Source organism: Centruroides sculpturatus, unplaced genomic scaffold, assembly GCF_000671375.1.
Source record: "Centruroides sculpturatus isolate CEXI.00-Female unplaced genomic scaffold, Cexi_2.0 scaffold1212, whole genome shotgun sequence".
NCBI classification, from domain to species: Eukaryota; Metazoa; Arthropoda; class Arachnida; order Scorpiones; family Buthidae; genus Centruroides; species Centruroides sculpturatus.
This window is the reverse complement of record NW_019385352.1, coordinates 99,426-125,816: the sequence shown is the minus strand read 5'-3', so window position 1 is coordinate 125,816 and position 26,391 is coordinate 99,426. Positions and strand designations below refer to the sequence as shown.

Genomic DNA, 26,391 nt, shown 5'->3' with positions numbered 1-26,391 from the left:
CAAGACACTTTTTGTAGAAGANACTGAAAATGTAAGTTATTAAACAGCTATTTCTTAAAATATTATAATAGACTCTCATTACAAAATGAATGTATCTTAAAATAACATAAAAGTATGAGATTTTATGGACAAGGATAAAATGTTTTGTTGCCATTGGATGCAGCTAACTGTAAACTGACATTAAGCATTTTCTTAAAACTTCATAATGCTTTTAAAAAATTAAATAGACAAAGATTAATTCCCAAATTCTCATTATTTTAGAATGAAATAAGAGTGAGTCTAATATAAAACTTTACATTTGTTTTATTTTTCTTTAAATTTTTGTTAATAAAAAAATATATATATTATTTTCACTTAGTTCTGGTGAAAGAATTCAGAACTTATATAGAATATATAAGCAACCATCAGAAGAAGAGAATGAAATGAAGGTAAGTGAAATGCCAACATAAGCTAAATAGCAATGGCTTTGTTGGGCTATAATTCTTTAATGAATTATTAAAGTAAACAATCTGGAGATATAAATGTGAGTTATAAATAAAGCCAAGTGTTTATTTATAACTCACATTTGAGTTTGAAGTCCAATATATTTGCAAAACACGATTTCAAAAACAACATAGAATAAAAGTTTGTTTATAAAACTTATTGCATTATTATATTAAATAGTTCAATAATCTGAGACTAAGAATTACTCTTCATTAAATGTAACTACATATGCATATTTTAATAAATAAGCACAGAATATTTACTCGATCATTTTTAATTTTAAGGATGAAGAATTTGTTCCAGAAAGTAGTCCATCATCGGTGACGATGTCGGACAGTTTAAGTTTGGGAACGGCGACGTATCTCGGTTCTATGATATTAAAAGATAGGTGATAATTAAAAGGTATATATAATCAAAGTCTAAGTATATATATTTGATACTATTTTAACCCTTTAGATACTGATAATCATAACTAATAATAAATATAATAATCAACTGCTACTAGAGTTGAAACCTTGGAATATGACACTATAATTAGTGATGTTGCATACAGTCAAAATTAAAATAAATAATCAGGTTACTATGATGCAAGAGCACAACAAAATGCATGGTTTCCTAATTTTGGTTTAAATGTAAACAAGTCAGAGCAGAAATGTTGAATATAGGCACACATTCAGTTAATTTTTCAATGCAATTACCTAGTCTGACAAGACACTTTTTGTAGAAGATTGAGAGGACTTGACACTTTTAGTGTTAGAAACATATGTCCTGCTGATATAACCAGTGCTTAACTTCCTAGGAAATCTACAGTATAGAAATGTAGATTTGAAAATGTTTTTTCATTATGCATTACAGGCAGAAATCTAGTGGGGTCAAATTAGGTCTAGGGGTGAGATAGGGAAGAGATTTGCAGTGTCATCAGCGATATGCCTAGCATTGTTATGCAATTGTAACTTTCAAAGTTCCACGTGTACCTTTATTCCAAACTTAAGATGGACTTTCAAAATCTAGCCTTTGTCTGATGATGACAGTCAAATTGACTGTATTTTCAGGACAGATCTTTCAATCACAAGATTCGGGTGTTTTTTTTATCTACTATGATAAGTGTCTCAACAAACAGTCTGAATAATAAACTGAATGTTTGCCTGAATCTGTCTAGCATTCTCTCATTATACCTTTTTTTGCAACATCAAACGATCGCCTAATTATCGGGCTATAATATGGCTATTTTAAATGATTGGAACTAAGTAATTTGACAATTAGAGGTAGGCGTTAGGCGCCATCTCTTAATTAAATTAATAATTAAATAAATAAATTTAGAACATTCTGGAATAAAAGAACTGGCCCGGGATGGGGCTTGAAACCGCAACCTCTGCTTGCCGTGCGGTGCGCTTGCCAGTTACGCCACCCGGACCCCGAGCTAGTCTTCGCTTCCAGAAGTATATTAGATTTAGATATAACCTTACTTGGTTAAATACATCACCGACTGGGGACGACTCCTTCGCCCACGACCCGGGGACCTCCTTAGCCCGATAATTAGGCGATCGTTTGATGTTGTTATTATCTACTCGGGCTGTGAGTTGATGTTTATTTATTTACCTTTTTTTGCATTGCTTATTTCTTTATTTTTAATCTGACTTTTTTAGTTTTTCTTAAATATTGTTTTCGAATCTATCGAGTCAAAGAATTTTAGTCGCATTTAACCATTTGATTAGGTGTTCATTTAGATTTTATTATTTGTAAGAAAAGTTTTAGAATTTTGCTTACTTATCTCTCTCTCTTTTTCTTTTAACCCTGTTTTAAAAAATGCAATTTAAACATTGTCTTCATAAAGTTTGATTTATCATCCAAAACAAGTGAATTATGATTGTATATATTTAAATTAACACATTCTTAATGTTGGGTACGTTACAAATATGTTAAGGCGAAAGAAACAAATGCACAGACGCTAGATTTCTTTCTTTCTTATCGGTCACCACACCACATTCCACTATTGCTTACCACCGCAATAAAATTCATTGTTAACTTGGCTGCATTTTTTATGTTAGGAATTTATCTCGAATATAAGGCAATAAATAAAGCATCTGTAATATCGAGTGCTATATTTGAAGCGTAAGTACTTTTGGTGTTACGAATTAAGAATAAAACACCACGTACCACGTGGTGTTCAAAAACCAATTTTAAATGCACAGCATCTGACAAATAATGTGTACATTGTAAGTGAACTTATGTAGCAAATGTGTTAATATTGATAGCATAAAGTGTTGTGTGTTTGAATCTGCATTTACTGTAATGTTGAAAATTAATCATAATGTAGTTAAGAAAATAACGAAGTTGTGTTTAATATCAATATCTTTATAATTGAGTGTTTTTAATTACATAGACTTTTTCCACATCAAAAATTAACTTTTATAAACAATGACACAAAATTATATCAGAGATGTAAACAGGCGTTACAATGATGGTAATTTGCAACAAGTGTTTTAGTACTCAAAATACAAACATTACCAGATATCGGCATTAAGACCAGTGTGGTGATGGATCTGCAATCGGATAATCAAATTCTTGCAACTTATTTCACAAATGGTGCAAATTTGAACAATATTTTTTCTCCGGCATCCGCGTTAGCCGGTTCCGCCGCGGTCGAGTCCGTCCGCGACAAGTATAATCGAGTCTTGCCAAATAGTGTGTAATTTGATATTGCCCTTCACTAATTAATCACTGGATCAGTTGAAATATAAGCCTGTCTTATATTTAGGAATGAAACTCGACAAGTTTAGAAATATTAGTCTATATCTGCCAGATATAATTGCTAAATTTCCAGAAAGTTCTTTATTGGTCACATCGTTGCACACTCACGTTTTGAAGTTTCTTATAAAACATAATAGAGCGGTTGCGGCCGAAGTTTTCATCTTTAAAACGTGAACGTCTAGCGCCGCTTACAAGATAGCGACGTTCGACGTTCGCGTTTTAAAGACGAAAACTTCGGCCACAACCTCTCTAATAATGAATTACCACCCGAAAAACATTTAAATTATTTAGTGGTTAAAATCTTTTTAATTTTAAAGTAAAAGTCTATTATGACAATGAATGTGTTTGTTAATTATTGAATTTATTTTCCAGGCAATTAAAAGAAAATTATTTATTGAAGACATTCAAAATTTGTATTTTGTTAAATTTGTAATAAGTTATATTTACAAATTTATAACATTGAAAATAAAAGTTTTTCTCATCCGTTCTCCTTTATCTGGCATTATTCAGTTAAGATTTACTTTTAATTAGCAATTTATTAAATAATTTAAAACTCGAGTACCAAAAGTGCAAAATTATAATTGAAACTATTTTTGTCCTTTATACAGGCTCTGAACACATTCATTACTACAAACATAAAATTATCTCATTATTGCACGCCTTTAATTAAAAAAACTAGTAGAAAAGAATGACTAATTCTTGTGTGTTTAATCTTTTAAATTTTATTATACATTTAACAGAGTTACGTCTGCTAACGATCTAACTTCAAATTACAAACTGATTCGTTTACGCTTCTGCAAAGCTTCACCCCATTAGTTTCATGAGAATTGAATCAAAGCATTTCCTAAATTACAAACTCTCAATATTATAAAGTCTAATCGTAAGTAACGCAATGCATACGTCGCAGTTTAAATTTATATCACAAGTGTATTTGCATTTCTGTTATTTGGTAGTAATCAAAATTATGTTAGCTAAATTTTAAAGAATATCTATCGTACCTTAACGAGTACACTGTTTTTAGGATCTTGGTTCGTAGCATTAACTTTGAATGTGATAATCCTTACCCTTCCGTTGGACGTAATGTATAGAAAACCCGTTTATATATATTTTTTCCCTTTTGTCGAGAAGGAAACAACGGGAAATTGCTAATTGGATCGGTGTTTTGGAAAAATACTCGTTGCGATTACCGGAAGAAATGTAATAAAATAATAAATTAGCGAGCGAAATCTCGTATTTTTAACGAAACGCATCGCTTCAAATTTTGGTAGCGCCATCCGCTATAAAAATTTTCTAAAAATATGTTTAAGCTCTTTTCCATTTTATAAGTTAATTTTGAGAGCGAGGATGAGTTTTATATTTAAAAATTATAAATGCTAATAACGAATAAAACCGTCATTAAGTCCGACCCTACCGGAGATACGACCCACTTTATCTACCTCCCCTCGACCTTTAACCACGAAAATTGATGCTAATCCCTAATACACGAACCTTGCAAAGGTTTCGGAAATGTTCGACAAAAGGCCCATTAAGCTTTAAAGCCAGAACAAAATCGCTAACATCCGTACATACAGAAAAAAGCGAATTTTTTTACTTTCTCGACGTGTAAAGGTTCGGAGTCCAAAAATGGGGGTCACTTCGGCCGATGCGTATAACAGAAGGCGAGTAAAAGTTACCGAAATGAAAAATTTCGTACGATCGAAAGCCCGGTACGCAACATTTTCCAGCGCTAATCTCGAATCCGGTGGATCTCTAATTAATGCGGATGGAGCCTAAGTAGTTGGACGATTCCCCACAACGCAACCGTCAAAGGACATATCCGAATTACGCGGAAGCTATTGTTAATCCTAGAATCGTCCATTCCTTCGGGTCTCCGCCATCCTCCAATATATCAAATTTTCAGTTACGACAACGTTAGCTACAAATGTTTGTCCGAAGAATGAAATCTGGCCAATTCTGTTCAACTGCTGCGAAATTTCATTTCGTATTTCGGTTAATCACAAAGCGCTACGGGTTAATGCTATACGAATAAATGCTTTGCCAGCATTACATTAATGGATACGTTAATGCAATCCTTATTTTAACTAAGGAAGCCTTTTTTCGTGCTTTCGTGCACGGGTACAGTTAAGCCAACAATGGCGGATAGGACCCGCATGTATCGTGCTCTCGAGATATACGAACTCGTTATCCAGAGCGGCAGATGGAGCGGTGGAAAAATTGTTAGATAATAAACAAGAAGTCCCCGAAACTTAGAGATTGATTTTTTTTAAATTACCAATTTACAAGATGACATACAAAAAATCCGTTTCTACAAAAGGTATTTCCACGGGTTTAGTTTTAAAAATAATCACGTTTAAAAAATATATTTTTAAAATATACAAATTTTGAATATTCCGTTAAATACAATATTTAAAATTCTAAGCAATTAATTCATGTTTTTAGTATCCCATCTGTTAAAAGCGAGTAAAATATTCAATGGTTGGGGGTGTGAGTTTTAGTTAGAGAATCGTCTTTATTGGATTTGAGGGACGACTCGATGTCTTCCCTTCAAGACATCGGCGTACGTCTTATAATAGTTCTTTTTAACGGGTATATTGCTATTGCTGTTTTCGAACTTGGCTCGAATTTCTGCAAATGCGGAATTTTTTATGTTTTTTACAATTTCGTTGCACGATTTCTTACTCACAAACTTACGTTGAGAAGTAACCGATGATGGCTGTATCCTGCTCAAAACTGGAGCATCGTTAGTCTTTTTCGCAGTGTTTACTTTATCGGAACGTTCCGATTTCTTCTTTTCGGTCGCGGAAAAGTCCTCTTTTGAATTAATTTGCATTTGCTCCGAAGTAGAATTTGGCACGACCGATTCCTTGGCAACCGCGTCTTTTGATTCTTCTTCGCCGTCGTTGGGCAAAGATCGTTTCAAGACACTAAAAATTTCGGCAAACAGCTTCTTGTAAGCTGGCGGCCCGTGTTTAAAGTTTCCTTCGATGGATTTATTCGAAATATCCGTCTGGACACTCACTTGGCTCGATAGACTCTGATCCGAAATTTCTGAAATTCCAGAATCCCAATCGGACGAATCTTTCGTGTCGTTTGAATTCGAGACGAAAGAATCTTTCGTGGATGAATCTTCGTAGTTTATATTCTTCGAATCGTCTTTCTTTACCCTGCTCTGAACCATGTATTCGTACTTATCTATAAGAACTCGATACTGAGCATCGAGTTCGTTCAGAAGAGACGTGGCATTCCTCATTTCGTATTGAGAATCGTTGATTAAGTTACTAACGGGAAGAATTGAATCCTGTTTTCCGTAAGCCACGACGCCATTATTGAGGTGGAAAAGCGTCAGGTCCTCTTTAGTTAGAGAATCGTCCTCCACGTCGGATTGCATGTACATAAGATCGTTTATGGACGATTGATGATGATGATGAAGCGATCTGTTGATCTGGATACTGTAAAGAAATAGATTTATTCTGTAAGGAAATTTTTAAAAAAGTATTTATCTTAAAGAATTATTAAATTGTAACAAACCAAAAAATACTGTGAATACAACGAATTTGAAGAACCGTATGGCCCCAAATCAATTAACTCGGTTAACAAACTTTCGGACCACAATGTAGGATAATTAATTAAACACACGGCCCATCTGCCAAGGATGGATGCCTTCCGAAAGGACATTCTACCAGAAACTGCCCCTATTTAGGTGTTGGACACGTAAACCGGAAACTCTTTTGGTGAGGCGCGAACTCGCGACCAGTGTTCGGTGGTTTAAACCATTGAACTCCGGTATTTGGAATTTTGCAGAATTCTTTCGAAGAAACTTCAAAAGTTTGGCATTTATGAATTCTCTTGCATAATTTCATTGTTCCTTCAATAACTCGTACAGAATTTAGGGAAGATATCTTTCTTAGCATTTCAAAGGGCTAGACTTCAGTTAATTCCTTTCTACAAATTCTTCCGTTAGTGTTTAATTTCGTATGAAAATGAGCCAAATATGAACGAAGGAGGTGTAACGACTATTCAAGTTTTTAATCAGATTATTAGTACCATTCACCGACAAGACTTTTATTTTAGATCACAAATGCTGTATGTATATATATACACAACATACACACACCTGAGGTCAGGTCACCAGAACGTGTGAAAATTTTTTTCTAAATTCTAGTTTAAGAAAGTTCTCTTTCTTATCTGCATAAAAAGTTGGCGAGTTTTCATTTGAAATGTAAATGAAAGGCGTGTATTTTCTGCACAAAAGTACGTATTCACGTTATACATTTAAGCTTAGTCGGGATCACAAACTGGCATTGCCAAAATAATTTCCATCCGTTTTGATTCCTTAAACTTTAGCTTATTCGTTATTGCTATCCAATCTAGTGTTATAAGTTTCTAAAGGGTGGATAGAAAGTAACTAGGCATTAAGAAATTGCTATAATTTCTACATTTCTAAAGCAATGATGGTTAAAATTACTTGTCAAGTACCTTATTAAATGGAAATACTGGTGCATATTTTAAAATTCAATTTAGGCATCAGTTCCACCCACCAACGACACGTTTTCCTCGGATCGCGGTGTGGTTGAACGGCCACGGCTCTGCGCGTCTGCGACCGAATCTGTGGACATTTTAGTTTTGAATGACAACTCTATTGTTTCCTGACGGATTGTGGCAAGAGGTTCCTTCACTGTACTCCACCATCTCTGCGTAGCAATCACATATTTACACACTTCATAGCGAACAGACAAGTGATAGGCCATATTTTCTGCTACTGCGACCGAGAGAAGCGCACCGACTCTCTCGGTCACAGTCTACATCATCGATTCAATTATCATGAAATTCTATCGCTCGATGTATATGCATGCATAAATTTTATTACGATTTCGTCATCATTACAAATATTATAACGATTTCTCGATGCCCAGTTACTTTCCATCCAACCTGCGAACACGTATACCTTTTAAAGGCGCATTATTGGGTACAGGAAACCTTATTTTTCCTAATTATTCAGAAGAGACAACGAGACCACACACATACTCTAGAAGGAATATATAATATACACGGACAGATTTAACGGTGGCATCGAGTCGTAGTGGACGAAAAGAAAGCTGACGAGTGAATTTTGATTTACTAATCCACGTCATCTAGAACAAACACGAACAACTACATTACGGGAAGATAAATTATTAATATAAACGTGAAAAAACATAATAAAATTGCCGGGTAAGTACGACTCGACGTCATCGTTAAGCATACCCATTGATAACGAACTACCGCTCGACCTTGACACGTGGATTAAGTACGCGAGATGAGCGAGTGCCCCGTCAGGAGGCATAGACGGGGTCAACGAATCGACTGAAATTTAGCCCCTTAAAATAGGAGGCCTTTTTTGGCACACCGACCACTGTTTTGAAACTTCGTAATTCCTATTCGAAAGACTAAAGCACCATCGAGGACATTATATTAATTTGTTTACTGCTAAGCGCAACAGTAGCGATAAATTACGTTCATTTTAATTTTATACTTTTTAATTAAAATTATTTAAAAATTTGCATTTAATGCGTTTAATTACCATTCGTATTCGTCCTGCCGACTACATTTTCCATCCAAATATAACAATTTCTCTTTGTAACATTCTAACTGTTTCTGAAGAGTCGTATTGTCCTACGAAATTTATAAACGAATATGTATTGAAATTTCTACAAATTTAACTTAATTTTTACTATGAGAATTTCATAATTAACCTGTAACAAGAAACTAAGTTCAAGTTCCAATTCTTCTCTCTGTCTCTGTTCCCTGGCCATATTGCTTTTTGCTTTGGAAAGGGATGCTTTCAATTTGCAAATTTCCTCTTCGTATTCATTTTCCTGGAATTACAAAACAGTTTTAGTTAATTCCGAGATCGCTAAACGCGTGTTTTAATCTTAATAAACTATTGTTATTATAGATCCGCTGTATTTATAAATCTAACAAAACCGGGTTTCATCGAAAATAAAAAGAACCCGTCGGCCGAAAGTTGGCTTCGCTGTTCAGTTACGAGTTATACAGCGAACACGTCTTTACGGGGTAAAAATATAATTAAAACTATCCGAAGCTTAATTAAGCTTAACACGAGAAATTAATTAAAAGAAATTTTTGTTAAAATTACTTTTGTATAATATAAAATATTGTTTTAAGTAATACGAAAGCTCGAAACCTTTCTCCAAGAGGCTGTACGACAGGTATATGCTACGACTATCTGTTGACACCGAGTTATACCAATCGTACGGCCTTTTAACCGAACTTTTTACAAAATATTGTTATACCAGCTTCTTAGAAATATTAAATGTCTGGAAAAGTAATTTTTCCTATTACATCGGGTGACGTAAAAGGTTGCAGCTGCTCCGAAGTATTTAGCAATCAATCTTTTCGGCAGCTGCATTTAATGCAAATAAATGTAAAATAGCATCTGCGGGATCGTAATACATCCAAAAACTTAAAAACTGATTAACGACACGCAGTTAATTTAATAAAAATTACTTTGTTCTTGAAGACGTCTTTTGTCTTTACAAGGATGTCGCAATCGTTATGCTTGATGATTTCTTGTATGGTTTCTCCGTATTCTCTCGTATTTTTTAACTCTTCCACTAACATTTCTAAATCTTCGCATCTTTTCTCCAGCAAATTCACCGTATTATTGAGACTAGAGAGAAAAATACATACAAGTTTTTCGAGTCGCTCGCAAAATAAAAGATCGTTGGCCGAAATTTACCTTTTTATCTTTTTCTTATCGGCGATCGATTCTTGTTGCAGTTTGATATTTGTCTTGTCGAATTCGGCGATACTCGTCTCTAACTGTTCGTAGAGCTTCAGGCGAGATTCGTTGACATCTTTCATAGCGGAAAGCTGCCTGGTCAGGAACTGTCACGGAAATTTTAATCACCATTTATATTAAATTCTTATTTAAATCACTGGCTTTTACATAAAATAAATTTGTTTATAACTAATTTAAGAACGGAACATTATTAGATATTTTGATGCAAAGCTCGGAATTAACCTGGATGGACGAGTGGATTTACAGCCAAGATCTTATATAATAATTAAAATTTTTGTATATAAATTTATGACTGACGCGTAGATAATATATTTAGGTACATAAATTCATTTACACATTATATAAAACGGCATTAATTTATAGTATTCGCTTCCTTATCCATGCGCTGTACTTTAGTCAGTTGTAACGCGAATTCGATAACTCAAACGACGAAATAATTGTCATTATTATTATTATTATTATTAATTCCTAAAATATTTTATAATATATTACTTTAAATATACTCGTGTCGACACCGCATAAAAATAACGATAAAAAGGTCATTACGCTATTAATAATATCGTAAGGTAGTGATAAAGGTAACCATGTCATAAGGTAGATATCAATTTTTTTAGTCGCCGTAAAAACTTTTTTTGTTAAATATGGAACGTATTTTCCCCGATAATTATCTAAATGATGATTTTATTCAAAATATATGCATTTAAACTCAGTCGTTTACAAACAACTTGGATTAACCTCTTAACACCATCTATATAAAGATTATAATAAATTTTGCGGTTTCCAATTATTCCATGCCGACAAAATTTTAAATAGGCGTCCCCTCCTCGCCATCTAGAACAAACACGAACAACTACATTACGGGAAGATAAATTATTAATATAAACGTGAAAAAACATAATAAAATTGCCGGGTAAGGGACTTGACACTTTTAGTGTTAGAAACATATGTCCTGCTGATATAACCAGTGCTTAACTTCCTAGGAAATCTGCAGTCTAGAAATGTAGATTTGAAAGTGTTTTTTCATTATGCATTACAGGCAGAAATCTAGTGGGGTCAAATTAGGTCTAGGGGTGAGATAGGGAAGAGATTTGCAGTGTCATCAGCGATATGCCTAGCATTGTTATGCAATTGTAACTTTCAAAGTTCCACGTGTACCTTTATTCCAAACTTAAGATGGACTTTCAAAATCTAGCCTTTGTCTGATGATGACAGTCAAATTGACTGTATTTTCAGGACAGATCTTTCAATCACAAGATTCGGGTGTTTTTTTTATCTACTATGATAAGTGTCTCAACAAACAGTCTGAATAATAAACTGAATATTTGCCTGAATCTGTCTAGCATTCTCTCATTATACTTTTTTTTGCATTGCTTATTTCTTTATTTTTAATCTGACTTTTTAGTTTTTCTTAAATATTGTTTTTGAATCTATCGAGTCAAAGAATTTTAGCCGCATTTAACCATTTGATTAGGTGTTCATTTAGATTTTATTATTTGTAAGAAAAGTTTTAGAACTTTGCTTACTTATCTCTCTCTCTTTTTCTTTTAACCCTGTTTTAAAAAATGCAATTTAAACATTGTCTTCATAAAGTTTGATTTATCATCCAAAACAAGTGAATTATGATTGTATATATTTAAATTAACACATTCTTAATGTTGGGTACGTTGCAAATATGTTAAGGCGAAAGAAACAAATGCACAGACGCTAGATTTCTTTCTTTCTTATCGGCCACCACACCACATTCCACCATTGCTTACCACCGCAATAAAATTCATTGTTAACTTGGCTGCATTTTTTATGTTAGGAATTTATCTCGAATATAAGGCAATAAATAAAGCATCTGTAATATCGAGTGCTATATTTGAAGCGTAAGTACTTTTGGTGTTACGAATTAAGAATAAAACACCACGTACCACGTGGTGTTCAAAAACCAATTTTAAATGCACAGCATCTGACAAATAATGTGTACATTGTAAGTGAACTTATGTAGCAAATGTGTTAATATTGATAGCATAAAGTGTTGTGTGTTTGAATCTGCATTTACTGTAATGTTGAAAATTAATCATAATGTAGTTAAGAAAATAACGAAGTTGTGTTTAATATCAATATCTTTATAATTGAGTGTTTTTAATTACATAGACTTTTTCCACATCAAAAATTAACTTTTATAAACAATGACACAAAATTATATCAGAGATGTAAACAGGCGTTACAATGATGGTAATTTGCAACAAGTGTTTTAGTACTCAAAATACAAACATTACCAGATATCGGCATTAAGACCAGTGTGGTGATGGATCTGCAATCGGATAATCAAATTCTTGCAACTTATTTCACAAATGGTGCAAATTTGAACAATATTTTTTCTCCGGCATCCGCGTTAGCCGGTTCCATCGCGGTCGAGTCCATCCGCGACAAGTATAATCTAGTCTTGCCAAATAGTCTGTAATTTGATATTGCCCCGCACTAATTAATCACCGGATCAGTTGAAATATAAGCCTGTCTTATATTTAGGAATGAAACTCGACAAGTTTAGAAATATTAGTCTATATCTGCCAGATATAATTGCTAAATTTCCAAAAAGTTCTTTACCGGTCACATCGTTGCACACTCACGTTTTGAAGTTTCTTATAAAACATAATAGAGCGGTTGCGGCCGAAGTTTTCATCTTTAAAACGTGAACGTCTAGCGCCGCTTACAAGATAGCGACGTTCGACGTTCGCGTTTTAAAGACGAAAACTTCGGCCACAACCTCTCTAATAATGAATTACCGCCCGAAAAACATTTAAATTATTTAGTGGTTAAAATCTTTTTAATTTTAAAGTAAAAGTCTATTATGACAATGAATGTGTTTGTTAATTATTGAATTTATTTTCCAGGCAATTAAAAGAAAATTATTTATTGAAGACATTCAAAATTTGTATTTTGTTAAATTTGTAATAAGTTATATTTACAAATTTATAACATTGAAAATAAAAGTTTTTCTCATCCGTTCTCCTTTATCTGGCATTATTCAGTTAAGATTTACTTTTAATTAGCAATTTATTAAATAATTTAAAACTCGAGTACCAAAAGTGCAAAATTATAATTGAAACTATTTTTGTCCTTTATACAGGCTCTGAACACATTCATTACTACAAACATAAAATTATCTCATTATTGCACGCCTTTAATTAAAAAAACTAGTAGAAAAGAATGACTAATTCTTGTGTGTTTAATCTTTTAAATTTTATTATACATTTAACAGAGTTACGTCTGCTAACGATCTAACTTCAAATTACAAACTGATTCGTTTACGCTTCTGCAAAGCTTCACCCCATTAGTTTCATGAGAATTGAATCAAAGCATTTCCTAAATTACAAACTCTCAATATTATAAAGTCTAATCGTAAGTAACGCAATGCATACGTCGCAGTTTAAATTTATATCACAAGTGTATTTGCATTTCTGTTATTTGGTAGTAATCAAAATTATGTTAGCTAAATTTTAAAGAATATCTATCGTACCTTAACGAGTACACTGTTTTTAGGATCTCGGTTCGTAGCATTAACTTTGAATGTGATAATCCTTACCCTTCCGTTGGACGTAATGTATAGAAAACCCGTTTATATATATTTTTTCCCTTTTGTCGAGAAGGAAACAACGGGAAATTGCTAATTGGATCGGTGTTTTGGAAAAATACTCGTTGCGATTACCGGAAGAAATGTAATAAAATAATAAATTAGCGAGCGAAATCTCGTATTTTTAACGAAACGCATCGCTTAACTTTCCCGGCAACGCTTCAAATTTTGGTAGCGCCATCCGCTATAAAAATTTTCTAAAAATATGTTTAAGCTCTTTTCCATTTTATAAGTTAATTTTGAGAGCGAGGATGAGTTTTATATTTAAAAATTATAAATGCTAATAACGAATAAAACCGTCATTAAGTCCGACCCTACCGGAGATACGACCCACTTTATCTACCTCCCCTCGACCTTTAACCACGAAAATTGATGCTAATCCCTAATACACGAACCTTGCAAAGGTTTCGGAAATGTTCGACAAAAGGCCCATTAAGCTTTAAAGCCAGAACAAAATCGCTAACATCCGTACATACAGAAAAAAGCGAATTTTTTTACTTTCTCGACGTGTAAAGGTTCGGAGTCCAAAAATGGGGGTCACTTCGGCCGATGCGTATAACAGAAGGCGAGTAAAAGTTACCGAAATGAAAAATTTCGTACGATCGAAAGCCCGGTACGCAACATTTTCCAGCGCTAATCTCGAATCCGGTGGATCTCTAATGCGGATGGAGCCTAAGTAGTTGGACGATTCCCCACAACGCAACCGTCAAAGGACATATCCGAATTACGCGGAAGCTATTGTTAATCCTAGAATCGTCCATTCCTTCGGGTCTCCGCCATCCTCCAATATATCAAATTTTCAGTTACGACAACGTTAGCTACAAATGTTTGTCCGAAGAATGAAATCTGGCCAATTCTGTTCAACTGCTGCGAAATTTCATTTCGTATTTCGGTTAATCACAAAGCGCTACGGGTTAATGCTATACGAATAAATGCTTTGCCAGCATTACATTAATGGATACGTTAATGCAATCCTTATTTTNTCTAAATGATGATTTTATTCAAAATATATGCATTTAAACTCAGTCGTTTACAAACAACTTGGATTAACCTCTTAACACCATCTATATAAAGATTATAATAAATTTTGCGGTTTCCAATTATTCCATGCCGACAAAATTTTAAATACGCGTCCAATTTTTAATATATAAAACTGGAATTAAATATTTAAATTCGAATTTTATCGATAACGACGCCGAAGGAGGTTAAAGATTAACGTTTAAAAGCCATTCTGTGTAAAAATTATCCTCGGAAATTATAAATGCATTTATAAAAGGATATTTATACAAAAAAAAACAAAATCTCGATTACAAAATCATTTTTCTCAACCCGTATTTAAAGTTCCAAAACGGAAAAAGGGCGTTAAACCCATGAAAAAAAGGAAAGAAAAATGTAGGAAATTAATATAAAATTTAGGTTATTTTAAAAAATAGTTGTTTCTGTTTAAAGGCGTGAGAAAAAAATTGGGGAGGGAAAACGAGGAGCGGATGTACTTAGAATATTTTATGTTGGAAGCGAAGCTCTTTTGTCAGAAGCATCTACAATTACTTGAACTAGTTCGGAGGAAGAAGAAAAAGAAACCTTGGGTTTGTTTTTCCTCCATTGATAAAACTAGAAATATAGGCTACTTATCATAAATTTGATTGAATTACAATTCACGATTTTTACATTACCTCGATTTCTTGATTTTGTTCTTCGACGTAAGTAGCGTATTGTCTTAAATTACATTCTAGCTCTTGATTCCTTTCCAGCAACGTCTTCCCCAATTCGGCCGCCAGTTGTAAGTCTTAAAAAACATTTAAAACGTAAAAATTAAGCGCCAAAGTTACCGCATTTGACCTTATTAACCTTTCAGCATTTCTTAAAAAATTCTATATCCTAGATACTAGACAATGCGTTTATACGCTCCAAGGATATCAATAGAGGGAATTTTTTATCTATAAAATTTATTAATATGTACATTAACTCGTTACGAAAGGTAATAAAAATTTCCCTCCGCTCTCCTTTAAAAAATGCTGAAAATTCTGAAGAAACAATTTCGGCAAAATTTTTAAATTAGATTATTTTTGCGCGGTCGCAATTATGTTATTTTGCCAAAATATAACCTCTTTCTACCCTCTTGCCTGGCTTCCGACCAATACAAATATCAAAAGTAATTATGCAGACTCTAAAAATTCTCTCTTACTAATTCCAATTTTACATTTTTTTTAATCCTTCTATTTTTAAAACTTTTTACTAAAATTATTTTATTACGCGATTTCCTTTAAAAAGAAAAGATTCTAAATTCGGATTAAAAAATTGTTTTATTTTATTTTTGTAAAACAGTTTAAAATTTTAATTTAATTAAACTTAAAAAGGTTAAGTTGCGAAAACTATAGGAGAAAACATCGTTTAGAAGCTTTAAATTAGTAATTATCAGAATTTAATTATTTTATCGTCGACGTATAGGGCGGTCCAAAAGTCAGTTAACCGCTGCTAAGAATAAATTTCCGTCTTATTCGAATACTTAGTCAATTAATTATTAGAAAATCGCATTATACATTCTGTTTACGATTCGTATTCTCAAATGTACCCGAACATACGCGGTTAACTAACTATTGAGCCACTCTACGCGTATAGGCAGGCGGGCGAGTCGAGAAGTAGGGATTAAAGTCAAAGGGGAAGGCCCACTCTACCCTCTCGGGCCCCGTACCAGCGCCGGACGGTCCTCGTCTATGGTAGAGAATACGCGCATTCCTACACATACAGTAATTCGGCGCCTCCATACCAAAACTCGCTGGTATTTTTGCCATTTTTTTCTAATTTCAATCAAATGGCGACACGGATAAAATTCCCTTAACCAGGAGAGAATTCGAACCCGTAAAAAGTCGACCGCTTACAAAAGACGTATGTATTTTTAAATAAATTAAAGCGGCAAAAAATATCTCCTCCTTAATTCGAATTCGATTAAATTTTAAAATGGCGTGGGAGACGATGGAAAAATAAGCGCTAGAAGAGTGGATAGGGGTGGAAAATCGTTACGATTTTAGGTCATCTCTCTGGAAAGTCGTCGTCTAACGAGTTACTACGGCTGGAATTAATGGAAAAAGTATTAGAAAATAGTAACTCGGACGTAAAAGAAACGAATTAATAAGGACAGATCAATCTCCTACTCGTAACGAATTCTGTAGAATGACCTACTTCTGCTTAATCAACGAGACAACACCTGTCCGAGAACAACAACGCGCAAAAAACGCTGATTTAATTACACCCGCCCCGTTTAAAATCTATTTTATTCAAATATAAACTTTGTTTAAGGCTATAGAAACGTAATTGGGGAGAACGTTAGTATTTAAACGAGTAAAAATTTTACCGTTTCGCGCTCCGTTTCCTCCTAAAAAATGAAGTAATTCGATATCTTAGACGATAAATTTAGCTATTTTTAAACACTAACAATATTTTATTCAATTTTTAATAAGGATATTCAACTTTATAGGCCCTTGTTATTGAAATTATCGAATTGGCGCACGCCTTTTTTTCCCATCGTCTTTCCGCCGCCACCACGCTTATTCGTCATTAATGAACTTGGCCTTTTTCTTCGCAGCTTCGAAATGCCAAGTTATAAACGGGAGCGACCTGGCCACGCTTATATATTTGTTTACAAAACTGACTTTTCCAATTGCTCAATATTTATTTACGCGCCATTTGAAAATATATATATTTAGAAATAAATTGTTATAATCAAATAAATACAAAGGTAGTAGGAAATTCTTTAAACGAAAATCTTAAATGTTTCGTAATGCGTTTTTTTCCGTACCGATGGAATTTTACAACGTTTTCTTATTAATTAAAGTTTAAAGTCTGTTTCTCCGTATTGACGCGTCGCCAACGATTCCAATATGGCGTTACGTCGCCATTACTTCGAAACGCACCAATAAATTAATAAAATTTGCTAAAATTGTTTTAATATAGTGGTTTAAACGCGCTAATAAATAAAAATTAAAATTTTATTAATTATTACTAATTAAATAACTCTTTCGGACTAATTTTTATGCTTAAAATCTAATATTTGGATCATTTAACACAATACTGTAAGTCGCTTCGACTCGGATAAGTTGGTGTGACGAATGACGATGATAAATTAAAGATGATGGAGAAATAATATTACGAATTAAATTCCCTAAATACAAATAATAAAACCGAAAATTTGAACCGAAATTTGATGTGGAGCACATTTGTAGAGAGGAAAGACGAGCCATCGGCATCCTCTTAAGTCCGTGTTAAAAAATGAAAGAAAATGACGACGATATATCGGAGATAAATTCTATCATCAAATTAATTCTTTATTTTATAATCAAAGCGAAACTTGGTATAAAATTGATTTTAGAAAACGGATTAAAATGACCTCAACCTGTGGAACAACGGCGAAAATTCTTCTTAAAATCCTCGTTAGAAATAACATTTTTTCTAATTTATTAAATCACGAAATTATCTTTTATTATCATATTATTTCTCACTTTAAATGCACGGGACACGCGCGTCACTCAAATTCTTAAATTGACTCGTATTCTACAACAATCGCGGTACAATTCTAACCGTTGGTAATTAAAATAAGCCGAAATTTGAAGCTACCGACTCGTAGATAAAATGTTTCGGGCAGACACGACATAAATTTTTCATTGGGAAACTAAGGCGTGACACCAATATGAATTAACAATTGTAAAGTAAGTAAATAGAATGTTTATAAAGCATTCCTTGGCCGATAAGGGTACCTTTTACAGGGCGATTAGACCCCGATGAGAAAATTCCACATCTTTCGCACCTTTACGTAATTTTATCGATAATTTCCATGGAGAAAGGGATAATAAACGTTTAAAGATGTATATAACAGAAGGAAAATGTATCGAAATGAATAATTTTTCTACACAAAAATCGTTAAATGCGAAGAAAAATCAACATTTGTGCGAGAATTGGGCGCATTGCGCGTGAAAATTGGATTTTTTTTAACGCTATTTTATACACGAAACGTTTACGATATAAAAAACATTTCTTTAATTAATGAAAGAATTTTGTCCGTAAATCAATGTCATAGTCACACCACTGAATTACTTTTCTTAACGTAGCGGACCTTGAGTTATTTGCGGACAGATTCTTTAATTGAGATTACTATCGCCAGATGGAAATAAAGAAAATTAAATAAAATAAAAAAAGGTCAAATGTTTCGGGTAAAACGCATTTAAGAATTACAATAAAAAAATAATTAAAGAGCCATACAAAAACAATATTTATGTTGAAAACTCCTCGCAGGTTGCTATCCTCGTCCGTACGGAAACCTTGACAAATTCTTTTTTATGACGAAAATATAGAGTTTGCCAATTCGAAACATTTAATTACAGCAATTTATAACTGGAAAAATAAAAATAAAGAAACACCTTAACGACAGGGATATCGATTCCTCTAAATTTACCATCTAATATAGCATATTGATGTAAAACTTGGAAAATATTTTAGAAAGTTGGAGCCTTTCCTAATATTTTACACTAAAAATGCCTTCCGAGGTTATTTTTATATACTTTTCCATACTCGATTTAAGAGACTTTTATATCGTCTTCGAACACTGGGAAGCACCCGCAACGTCCAGATCGGTTTACTTACCGCTTTCGTACCAATCTCGTTCGTCATTTTGGATTCTTCCGGGAAGATATTCGTGGCTTTTCATGGCGATGGCCGTCATCTGCGCTCTTCCTTTTCACCAGTCCGATGGCACAATCTCCATTTGCAGAGCCCGGTGACTCCAACCCGCATCGACGGTGTCTATCGAGCGAGTGTTATTGAAAAATATGGGACACACACGATTTCCGCCTCGATGGTAGCGCCACAAGTATCAACAGTTTTACCGGTTATGCTATTGAACTCTTGACACAAACAGAAAGTTGATCCATTGTATTTCTTCCTCCATTATTTTTTCCCCGTGGAAAATTAAACTATATATTTTTAGGAAATACTTAAATTATACAATAAACTATTAGTTTAATTTAAAATATCCTCTAAATAAATATATTTATAACTTAAATTTTATTATAATTACAGCGTGTGAAATTGCTCTAGATTTGCCGTCGAAGCGTCACGAATCCCATCAAATTGTAGTGTTTAGAAGAAGCGCGTGAGCATCTACCTAGCTAATTTGCATATTTTATATTGTAATTACGTTATCTAGCCCGAATAAAATTTAAATTTTATTAATTTAAATTCCGTTTTATAACCATTTATGGGCAATTGCGAATGCGTTTAAAAATAGTAAACGTAAACAAAGATACTACCATTGATTAACGTGTCTTTGACCCGTTTGCCATGCCACGGAGCAACAACATAAACTAGTAAGCGACTATTTGTAATGGCAAGTATTCTGTTCTGAGAAATCGATATCGCTCTCAACGGTTGGTAAATCTGTCCGTTCGAATCTTGTAACCGAAACCCGACGTACAATAGATTTTAAATACGCTGCAATTCGTCTAAAAGCACAATTTAAATTCCGAAAACTTCTCTTATTATTATTATTATTAATTGTTTCCTCCATCTTATTTAAATGTTGTGGAGGAAACGATTTGCAAAGTAAATACTATTGCGAAGAATTACATTACGTTTATCTTACTTTGAATAAATATATGTATTTACTTCCTAGAAGGAACTTAAGACTCTTTCGCCATTATTTTAATTGAAGAAACACAGTTTTTATTGTGATTTCGAATAGTTTCTTCTCTATCTATATACATCAACCTCCTCTCTACGTCATTCCAGAATTGTGACTTATTTCTCTCGACTAGAACGAATTATTGTATAAAGAAACTACCCACGTATTTCAGAATGTTTCCTATGTAATGTTATACAACTTACGTGCACGGTTTGTTGATTTTTTATCAAGATAACCCGCTACAAAAAATGCAAATTGCTTCGTCACTACTTCCCCCTTTTTTTAGTTAAAAGTGTAACTAATAACATCCCAATTAAGCAAAGACACTTAAGAATATTATTTAAAGTTCTTTTTTATGCTTATTTTTTAATTTCGATACCTCATTTTTTGGTTCATTCCAAGTAATTTTTAGATCCACTCGAGTCTAATAAAGACAATACGTAAGGTAATTTCTCGGCTTAAAATTTATTTACTTTGTGATTTTTTGGAATTTTTCTTGGTGTAAAAATTTATTATGGATATTTAAATTATATTTTATAGAATTTCGCTGATTTTTAGTAGAATTTCATGCAAAAATCCTTGGAGGAAAGCCACGAAGTAACCTCTTCAACATTATCCATTAACTACAATAAGCAATTTTAGAATGACATCCTTAATTGCATACAACGCGCAACTTACAAATATTTTATTTCAAATAAGAAAATTATAATTCGTGTTTGAATGGCAGTTTATAAAATACTCAGACCTACTTTTTGTTAACAATGAATTACTTTATTTTCATCAAAAGGAAACTAGATTATTGCACACAAAGTGGCTTGTTCGAAGCCTCTAACTTTATAAATTTATGTAATTAACTTTGTTGAGATGCGACATTTGAAACTAGGATGGAACAGAAGTCGTGACCACGTTACAACTAAATCCATACGTTTGTATGTAACGCAGTAAAACTACTTCTACTTTATTACGTAATAATGCGTAATAGGTGCAATTTATTTACAATAATAACCACGATTTTTATACTTTAAATAATATGACTTTTTAATAAATTTAACTAAATCAAGTAATTGAACACCGTAAATTATTATTTGTTACGCTGTCACGGTACAAATTCGGTTTCCTACTCTCTACACGTGTCGAAAAATTAAATAAAACATATGAAATTATCCGTAATATTTACCATTAAAATAAATTAATTTTACATTTATGAAACAAAATTTACATGGGTTAAAAACACGATAAAATACTCATAATGCTTGTATTGTTTGTTAAAAGGATAAAGAAATTTATTTAATATAAGCTTATAATTTATGCTTTGTGAACATAATTCCGGCTAAGATAGTTTAAAAAATAGGGAAGTGTGTACAGAAGGCGAATTAATAATGTATGAGCGATATTTGCATCATTAAAAGTCCGGAATAATAAATAATAAGAAGGAAAAAACTTGTTAAATTTAATATTCTTTTATATTTGTTTATACTCCAAAGATTTCTTTACTTTTTACCTATTAAAACAGTTAAAAATCAGCCTACATAATACTTGTACTGCTTAATCAGATAGTACGTTCCAAAATATTCCAGTTTATAAATAATCCTGTTTATAAATTATTACTTCTCCTTCCTACCCGTTTTCCTACATTCAAAATTCGAATATTTCGTTACCTTAAGCCTTGTTTCTACAACAGACAGTATTTTAGATTTTAAAAAGTTTAAATCCACCAATCGTTTTATCATCAAATATCGCGTAATAAAGATTTTTCAAATTACGCCACTGACCACCTATATGTGAAATCAGCTATAAACATAATTTTAAATGCCATATTTAAGTTTAAATTAACGTTTCTTCTATCTGATCTTCAAATTGTATACTTTTTACGTATTATTTCTGTATTTTTTAAATAAATACGAATCAGGTGGTACTTTCCAAAATATTCTACTTTATAAGTAATCCTGTTTATGAATGATTACCTTTTCCTACCCGTTTTCCCACCTTCGAAGTATAAATATTTTAATATTTTAAGCTTCGTATTTTATAAATTTTAATATTAAAATTAAAATTGACCGATTATTTTAAAGAGTAATAAAGATTTTTAAACTTACGCCAGGGAACACCTATTTGTAAAAATTACTCTAAATTAATAAAAACGGGAGATAATTTAATTCCAAATTAATACATTTTAAGTATAATTTTCAAATGATTTATTTTCTTGATATTTTTTTTAAATGTATTTATAAATTCATCCCAATTTCGGGCTAACGAGTTAAGTTCAATATATTATATAAGCCTATATAAAATAGAAAGATTATGCTATATATCTATATATACAACATAATACTTTTATTTTATTTTCTTATTAATATTTGTGGATTGAATACGAAGAAAACTGGTTGGGGACAATGAAATTTTTCTAGCATAACCACGAGGTTCATAAATTGCACCCCTCCGGGTCTTAAGAGTTAAAAGTCGTCTCGCTAGTTGAATATTTATATTCGTAACTTTTAAATGTTAGAATATTATTAGAATATTCAATTATTTGTCTCGTATTCCGCGCGGGATAATTTTCTTATAGAATTTATTTTAACTAACGCCAATACTCCGGCTTAAAGAAGAATTCCGCACCAACCCGTCACGTTACGTCACGTCGTGCACGAAACACCTGTCATTATTATCATTCCTGAATTAATAACCCTGGGATGTTAACTTATACAATGATTGTCGACCAAAATTTGGCACTCGATAAGTCTAACCCGTGCATAAATTTAACCAATCGACCGAATAAACGCGTAAAAAATCCACACCGGAAAAGCAAAAGTTCAATATTTTCTTCTATATAATGCGAAATTTTATAAAATAAGCCAAAATTTATATAATTCTTAACTAAATATCGGGTGCGAAGCGTAAACCAGCTAAATAACCAACCAAAGATTACCAACAAAAATAATTTCGAGACTGCATTATTTATTTATTTATTATTTTTTTAACTTCAATATTTTATTAGTAAATTAGTTAATAATTGAATTTATCTAAATGAAATAATTTTTTATCTAAATATAGTAAGCGAAGAGGTAGACAAACCGAATAAAGCGACCCGAGGATTACGAGAGAAAGAAAAAATTTAAGAGCGTGTTATTTAAAGAAGTCAGCCTGAATGCATTCTTAAGAATTCTGACCAGTTTAACAATGCATTCATTAGGAAAAAAAAAGGAACATTGGTGATAAAAACAAAAGAAAAAAGTAAGGCGCGAAATTGAACGAGTAGATACAAACATATTCATCCTACTTACCGGTCATATCCGATAAACATGTTTTAAGTGTAAAGACGTGTTGGGTACAAGTGGAAACCAAGACCCGAAACTTTCCGACCCGGGCATAACTCTCGCAGCATTTCGATGAGATCTATCCACTTGGCCCGAGGGACAACAGGTTTTTGGAGTGAGAACAACTTCGCTTCCTCGCAGACGTATTAAATATTTTTCTACTTTAAAAAATAAACAAATAAATATTCTCTCTACCTACAGACTTAAATTAAATATTGTAAAATTTTCCACACGTTTAACACGGTTAAACGATTAATCTTTTAATCCTAGATCCCTATCGTTAACGATGAAATTAATTACTTTATTCTTCTGGGAGTCGCGGCTCTCTTTACGGATAGGGTCGATTAACTCGTATAAATCTCGATGATATCGACGATAAATGTAACTAAACGTATAGAAAGTAGGCTGATTTATTATGGTAAATAGGTCAAGGGTGTGTAATACGAAGTTTTCCAATAAATTTTTCATTTTTTAAACTATTTTATTGACGGGCGCTAATTGCTTTGACTCGTAAGCTTTAAATCAATTTATCTTTCATCTTTTATTTTCAACTTTACACTCGCATAAATCGGATTTATGATTTTTTGCGTTAAAACGTATATATTTTACGTAATTTTAAACGTTAAAATTCAAAATTTGTTATAAAATCGAGGAGAAGTGCTGGAAAGAACGGCTTAATGCCTTTTAAATTTTCCCGGAGTGCTCTCGAGTAATAAATTAATGTACAGTACAATTATATATTTTCTCTCTTGACTCTACTTTTTAAGTAATTCTTTTTTATTTATAAGAGTTTCCGACGGGTCGACGGCGATATTCAGGGTGGTAAACCGTATTTCCAGGCGATTTTATGACCACTAGAAGGACTTAACTAACTACTGTATACTGCCGTAAAATATAAATATTCTTTAAACAAAATATAAAATAGACTTTAAATAAATTTTTAAACGCGAGTTTACAGTTAAAAATATATTAAGACCAATTATTTGAATTTTGCCACGTTTAAAATTCTTTCAAATAATTTTATTATAATTTTAAATTTAATACTTAATTAAATAAGTAAATACAGTAAAATAATTATTAAAGAAATTAAAATTAAATATATTTTAATTTAAAGTATTTTTTAATATCTACTTTATACTTTTTATAATTTTAAAATGTAAAATTTAATGCAAAATAGTTTTTTTAACGCGTCACATAATACAAAATCCATACAAAAATTCTAATTAAAAGTTTGTTCTTAATTATTCTAATTAATTTATAATTTAATGTCATTTAATTATTTGCCGATAATTGCAATATTATAATTGCAAATAAGTTAAGCGAAATTTAATTAAAGAATGAGAATCACCGCTCTGGCTCCGACAGACTCGAATGGAGTAGTCCTCCATCCAAAATTATTAATTACTGTATATATATTAAAAATACACAATGGCCCAACGATTTAACAATTGTCGAACGTAAACTGTTCGAGAATTGTTAAATTGAATTTCAAAATTGTTTAACCAGCCAATTCTTCTTCACACAATATACGAGTTACGGCGCTTCGGCACACGTTCGGAAATTGCCGACTTTCTGGCAAAAACCGCCGAATTTCTTACAAAAACGCAGTTAATCGACTTCCGGACCGTCGTATATATATATACAGTATAAGATATTCTATAACAATAAAAAATTTTATATTTATACGGTATATTTACATAAACTGTACTGTTATATTTTATAAATTTATAACAACGGAATGTTTACACCAACTGGAAATTAATTGAGGATTTTATTTAATCTACCATAATTTATATATAATTATATAAGCGATTCTTACGTAAGTAGACGAACGGTTAAAGTTAACAAAAAAGAATGTTTAATACAGATTCGTACTCACTCATCCGAAACACAAAAATGCTATCTGGACTCGGTCGACTCGACAGCCTGCCATAAGGTTGCGCCTCGTAAATAGGATCTGACCTTTTTCTTATAATGTAGAAAAAGTAAAAGAGAGACTTAACGCGATTTCCATGAAATTTCTCACAAGACGGAATGAAGAGAAACACGCGACTGAATGGTGTATTAAGATTATCGTACGGTAGAGATTACTCGACTCGGAATTCCAAGTTCTTAATTACTCTAGAAGATTGGTTGCTCCGTCCTGGTCGTGCATGGCCAATGAGGAAAATTTCACCAAACTGGATAACCGAAAAAGGAACACGATAGAACTGATTGAAATTGGAGAAGAGATTTGGTATCTTTCCGGTAGAATTCGTCTAGTTGATAATCGAATTGGCTGGTGGATAAATGATATTTTCTAATTTTATTCGACGTAGCTGGCCGGTGAAGCGGATCGGCCCACCGGTGGTCGAAACTCAAAATTGAATTTATTCTCAAATAAACGTGATTAACGCGCAACCGGTTACGTATTACGTAAATATTTATACTCTACCAGTTAATTAATATTCAATAATCGAATGATTTCGGTTAAATTTTCCTTCGCTACAACAGATAGGATTATGTAAGTTGATATTGTTCTCGTAAACTGACGTACCGTATCGACATTGGAATGTTTTTTCTCGTCTTTACTTCCAGATGATTACCGATAACAAATTTTCCCTCTATTCCTTTACAACACGATTTATCCGGCGGTCGACGGTAGAACCGCATTTACTTACATCTCGTTTTATCCAAGATATTCCCGTTTCACCTTAAAATACTTCATAAACAATAAAATATCCCGGTAGTTTCTAAAATAATTCCTCAAACC

The 26,391-nt window shown here is 32.5% G+C and overlaps 1 protein-coding gene and 1 long non-coding RNA gene across 3 annotated transcripts; one reads left to right on the top strand and one right to left on the bottom strand.

Annotated features, from left to right (window-relative positions):
• Positions 1–358: 358 nt before the first annotated feature.
• Positions 359–3,860, top strand: LOC111637993. Its single transcript, XR_002758774.1, has 3 exons — positions 359–428; positions 768–885; positions 3,607–3,860. It is a non-coding gene; the product is annotated as an uncharacterized LOC111637993 (long non-coding RNA).
• A 431-nt stretch (positions 3,861–4,291) lies between these two features.
• On the bottom strand, positions 4,292–23,753 carry LOC111637988 (cerebellar degeneration-related protein 2-like). 2 transcript variants are annotated; one of them, XM_023383610.1, is made up of 7 exons: positions 23,607–23,753; positions 15,329–15,441; positions 9,974–10,122; positions 9,742–9,904; positions 8,967–9,089; positions 8,795–8,886; positions 4,292–6,683 (listed from the first exon to the last, which is right to left on the bottom strand). In XM_023383610.1, the coding sequence occupies exons 1-7, from the start codon at positions 23,611–23,613 to the stop codon at positions 5,744–5,746; spliced, it is 1,587 nt and encodes a 528-aa protein (XP_023239378.1). In that variant the 5' UTR covers positions 23,614–23,753; the 3' UTR covers positions 4,292–5,743. The 2 variants fall into 2 exon arrangements, with proteins under 2 accessions (XP_023239378.1, XP_023239377.1); XM_023383609.1 differs by lacking the exon at positions 23,607–23,753 and adding an exon at positions 19,290–19,575.
• Between the last annotated feature and the right edge of the window lie 2,638 nt (positions 23,754–26,391).

Bases quoted from the DNA above. Each gene is read 5' to 3' on its own strand.
- LOC111637988 (XM_023383609.1), bottom strand. From the start codon at position 19,368: ATGACGGCCATCGCCATGAAAAGCCACGAATATCTTCCCGGAAGAATC. The intron at 9,905-9,973 runs GTAAATTTCGGC...TTTTCTCTCTAG, and splicing joins GATAAGAAAAAGATAAAAAG to TCTCAATAATACGGTGAATT. The intron at 8,887-8,966 runs GTTAATTATGAA...TAAATTTCGTAG, and splicing joins AACTTAGTTTCTTGTTACAG to GACAATACGACTCTTCAGAA.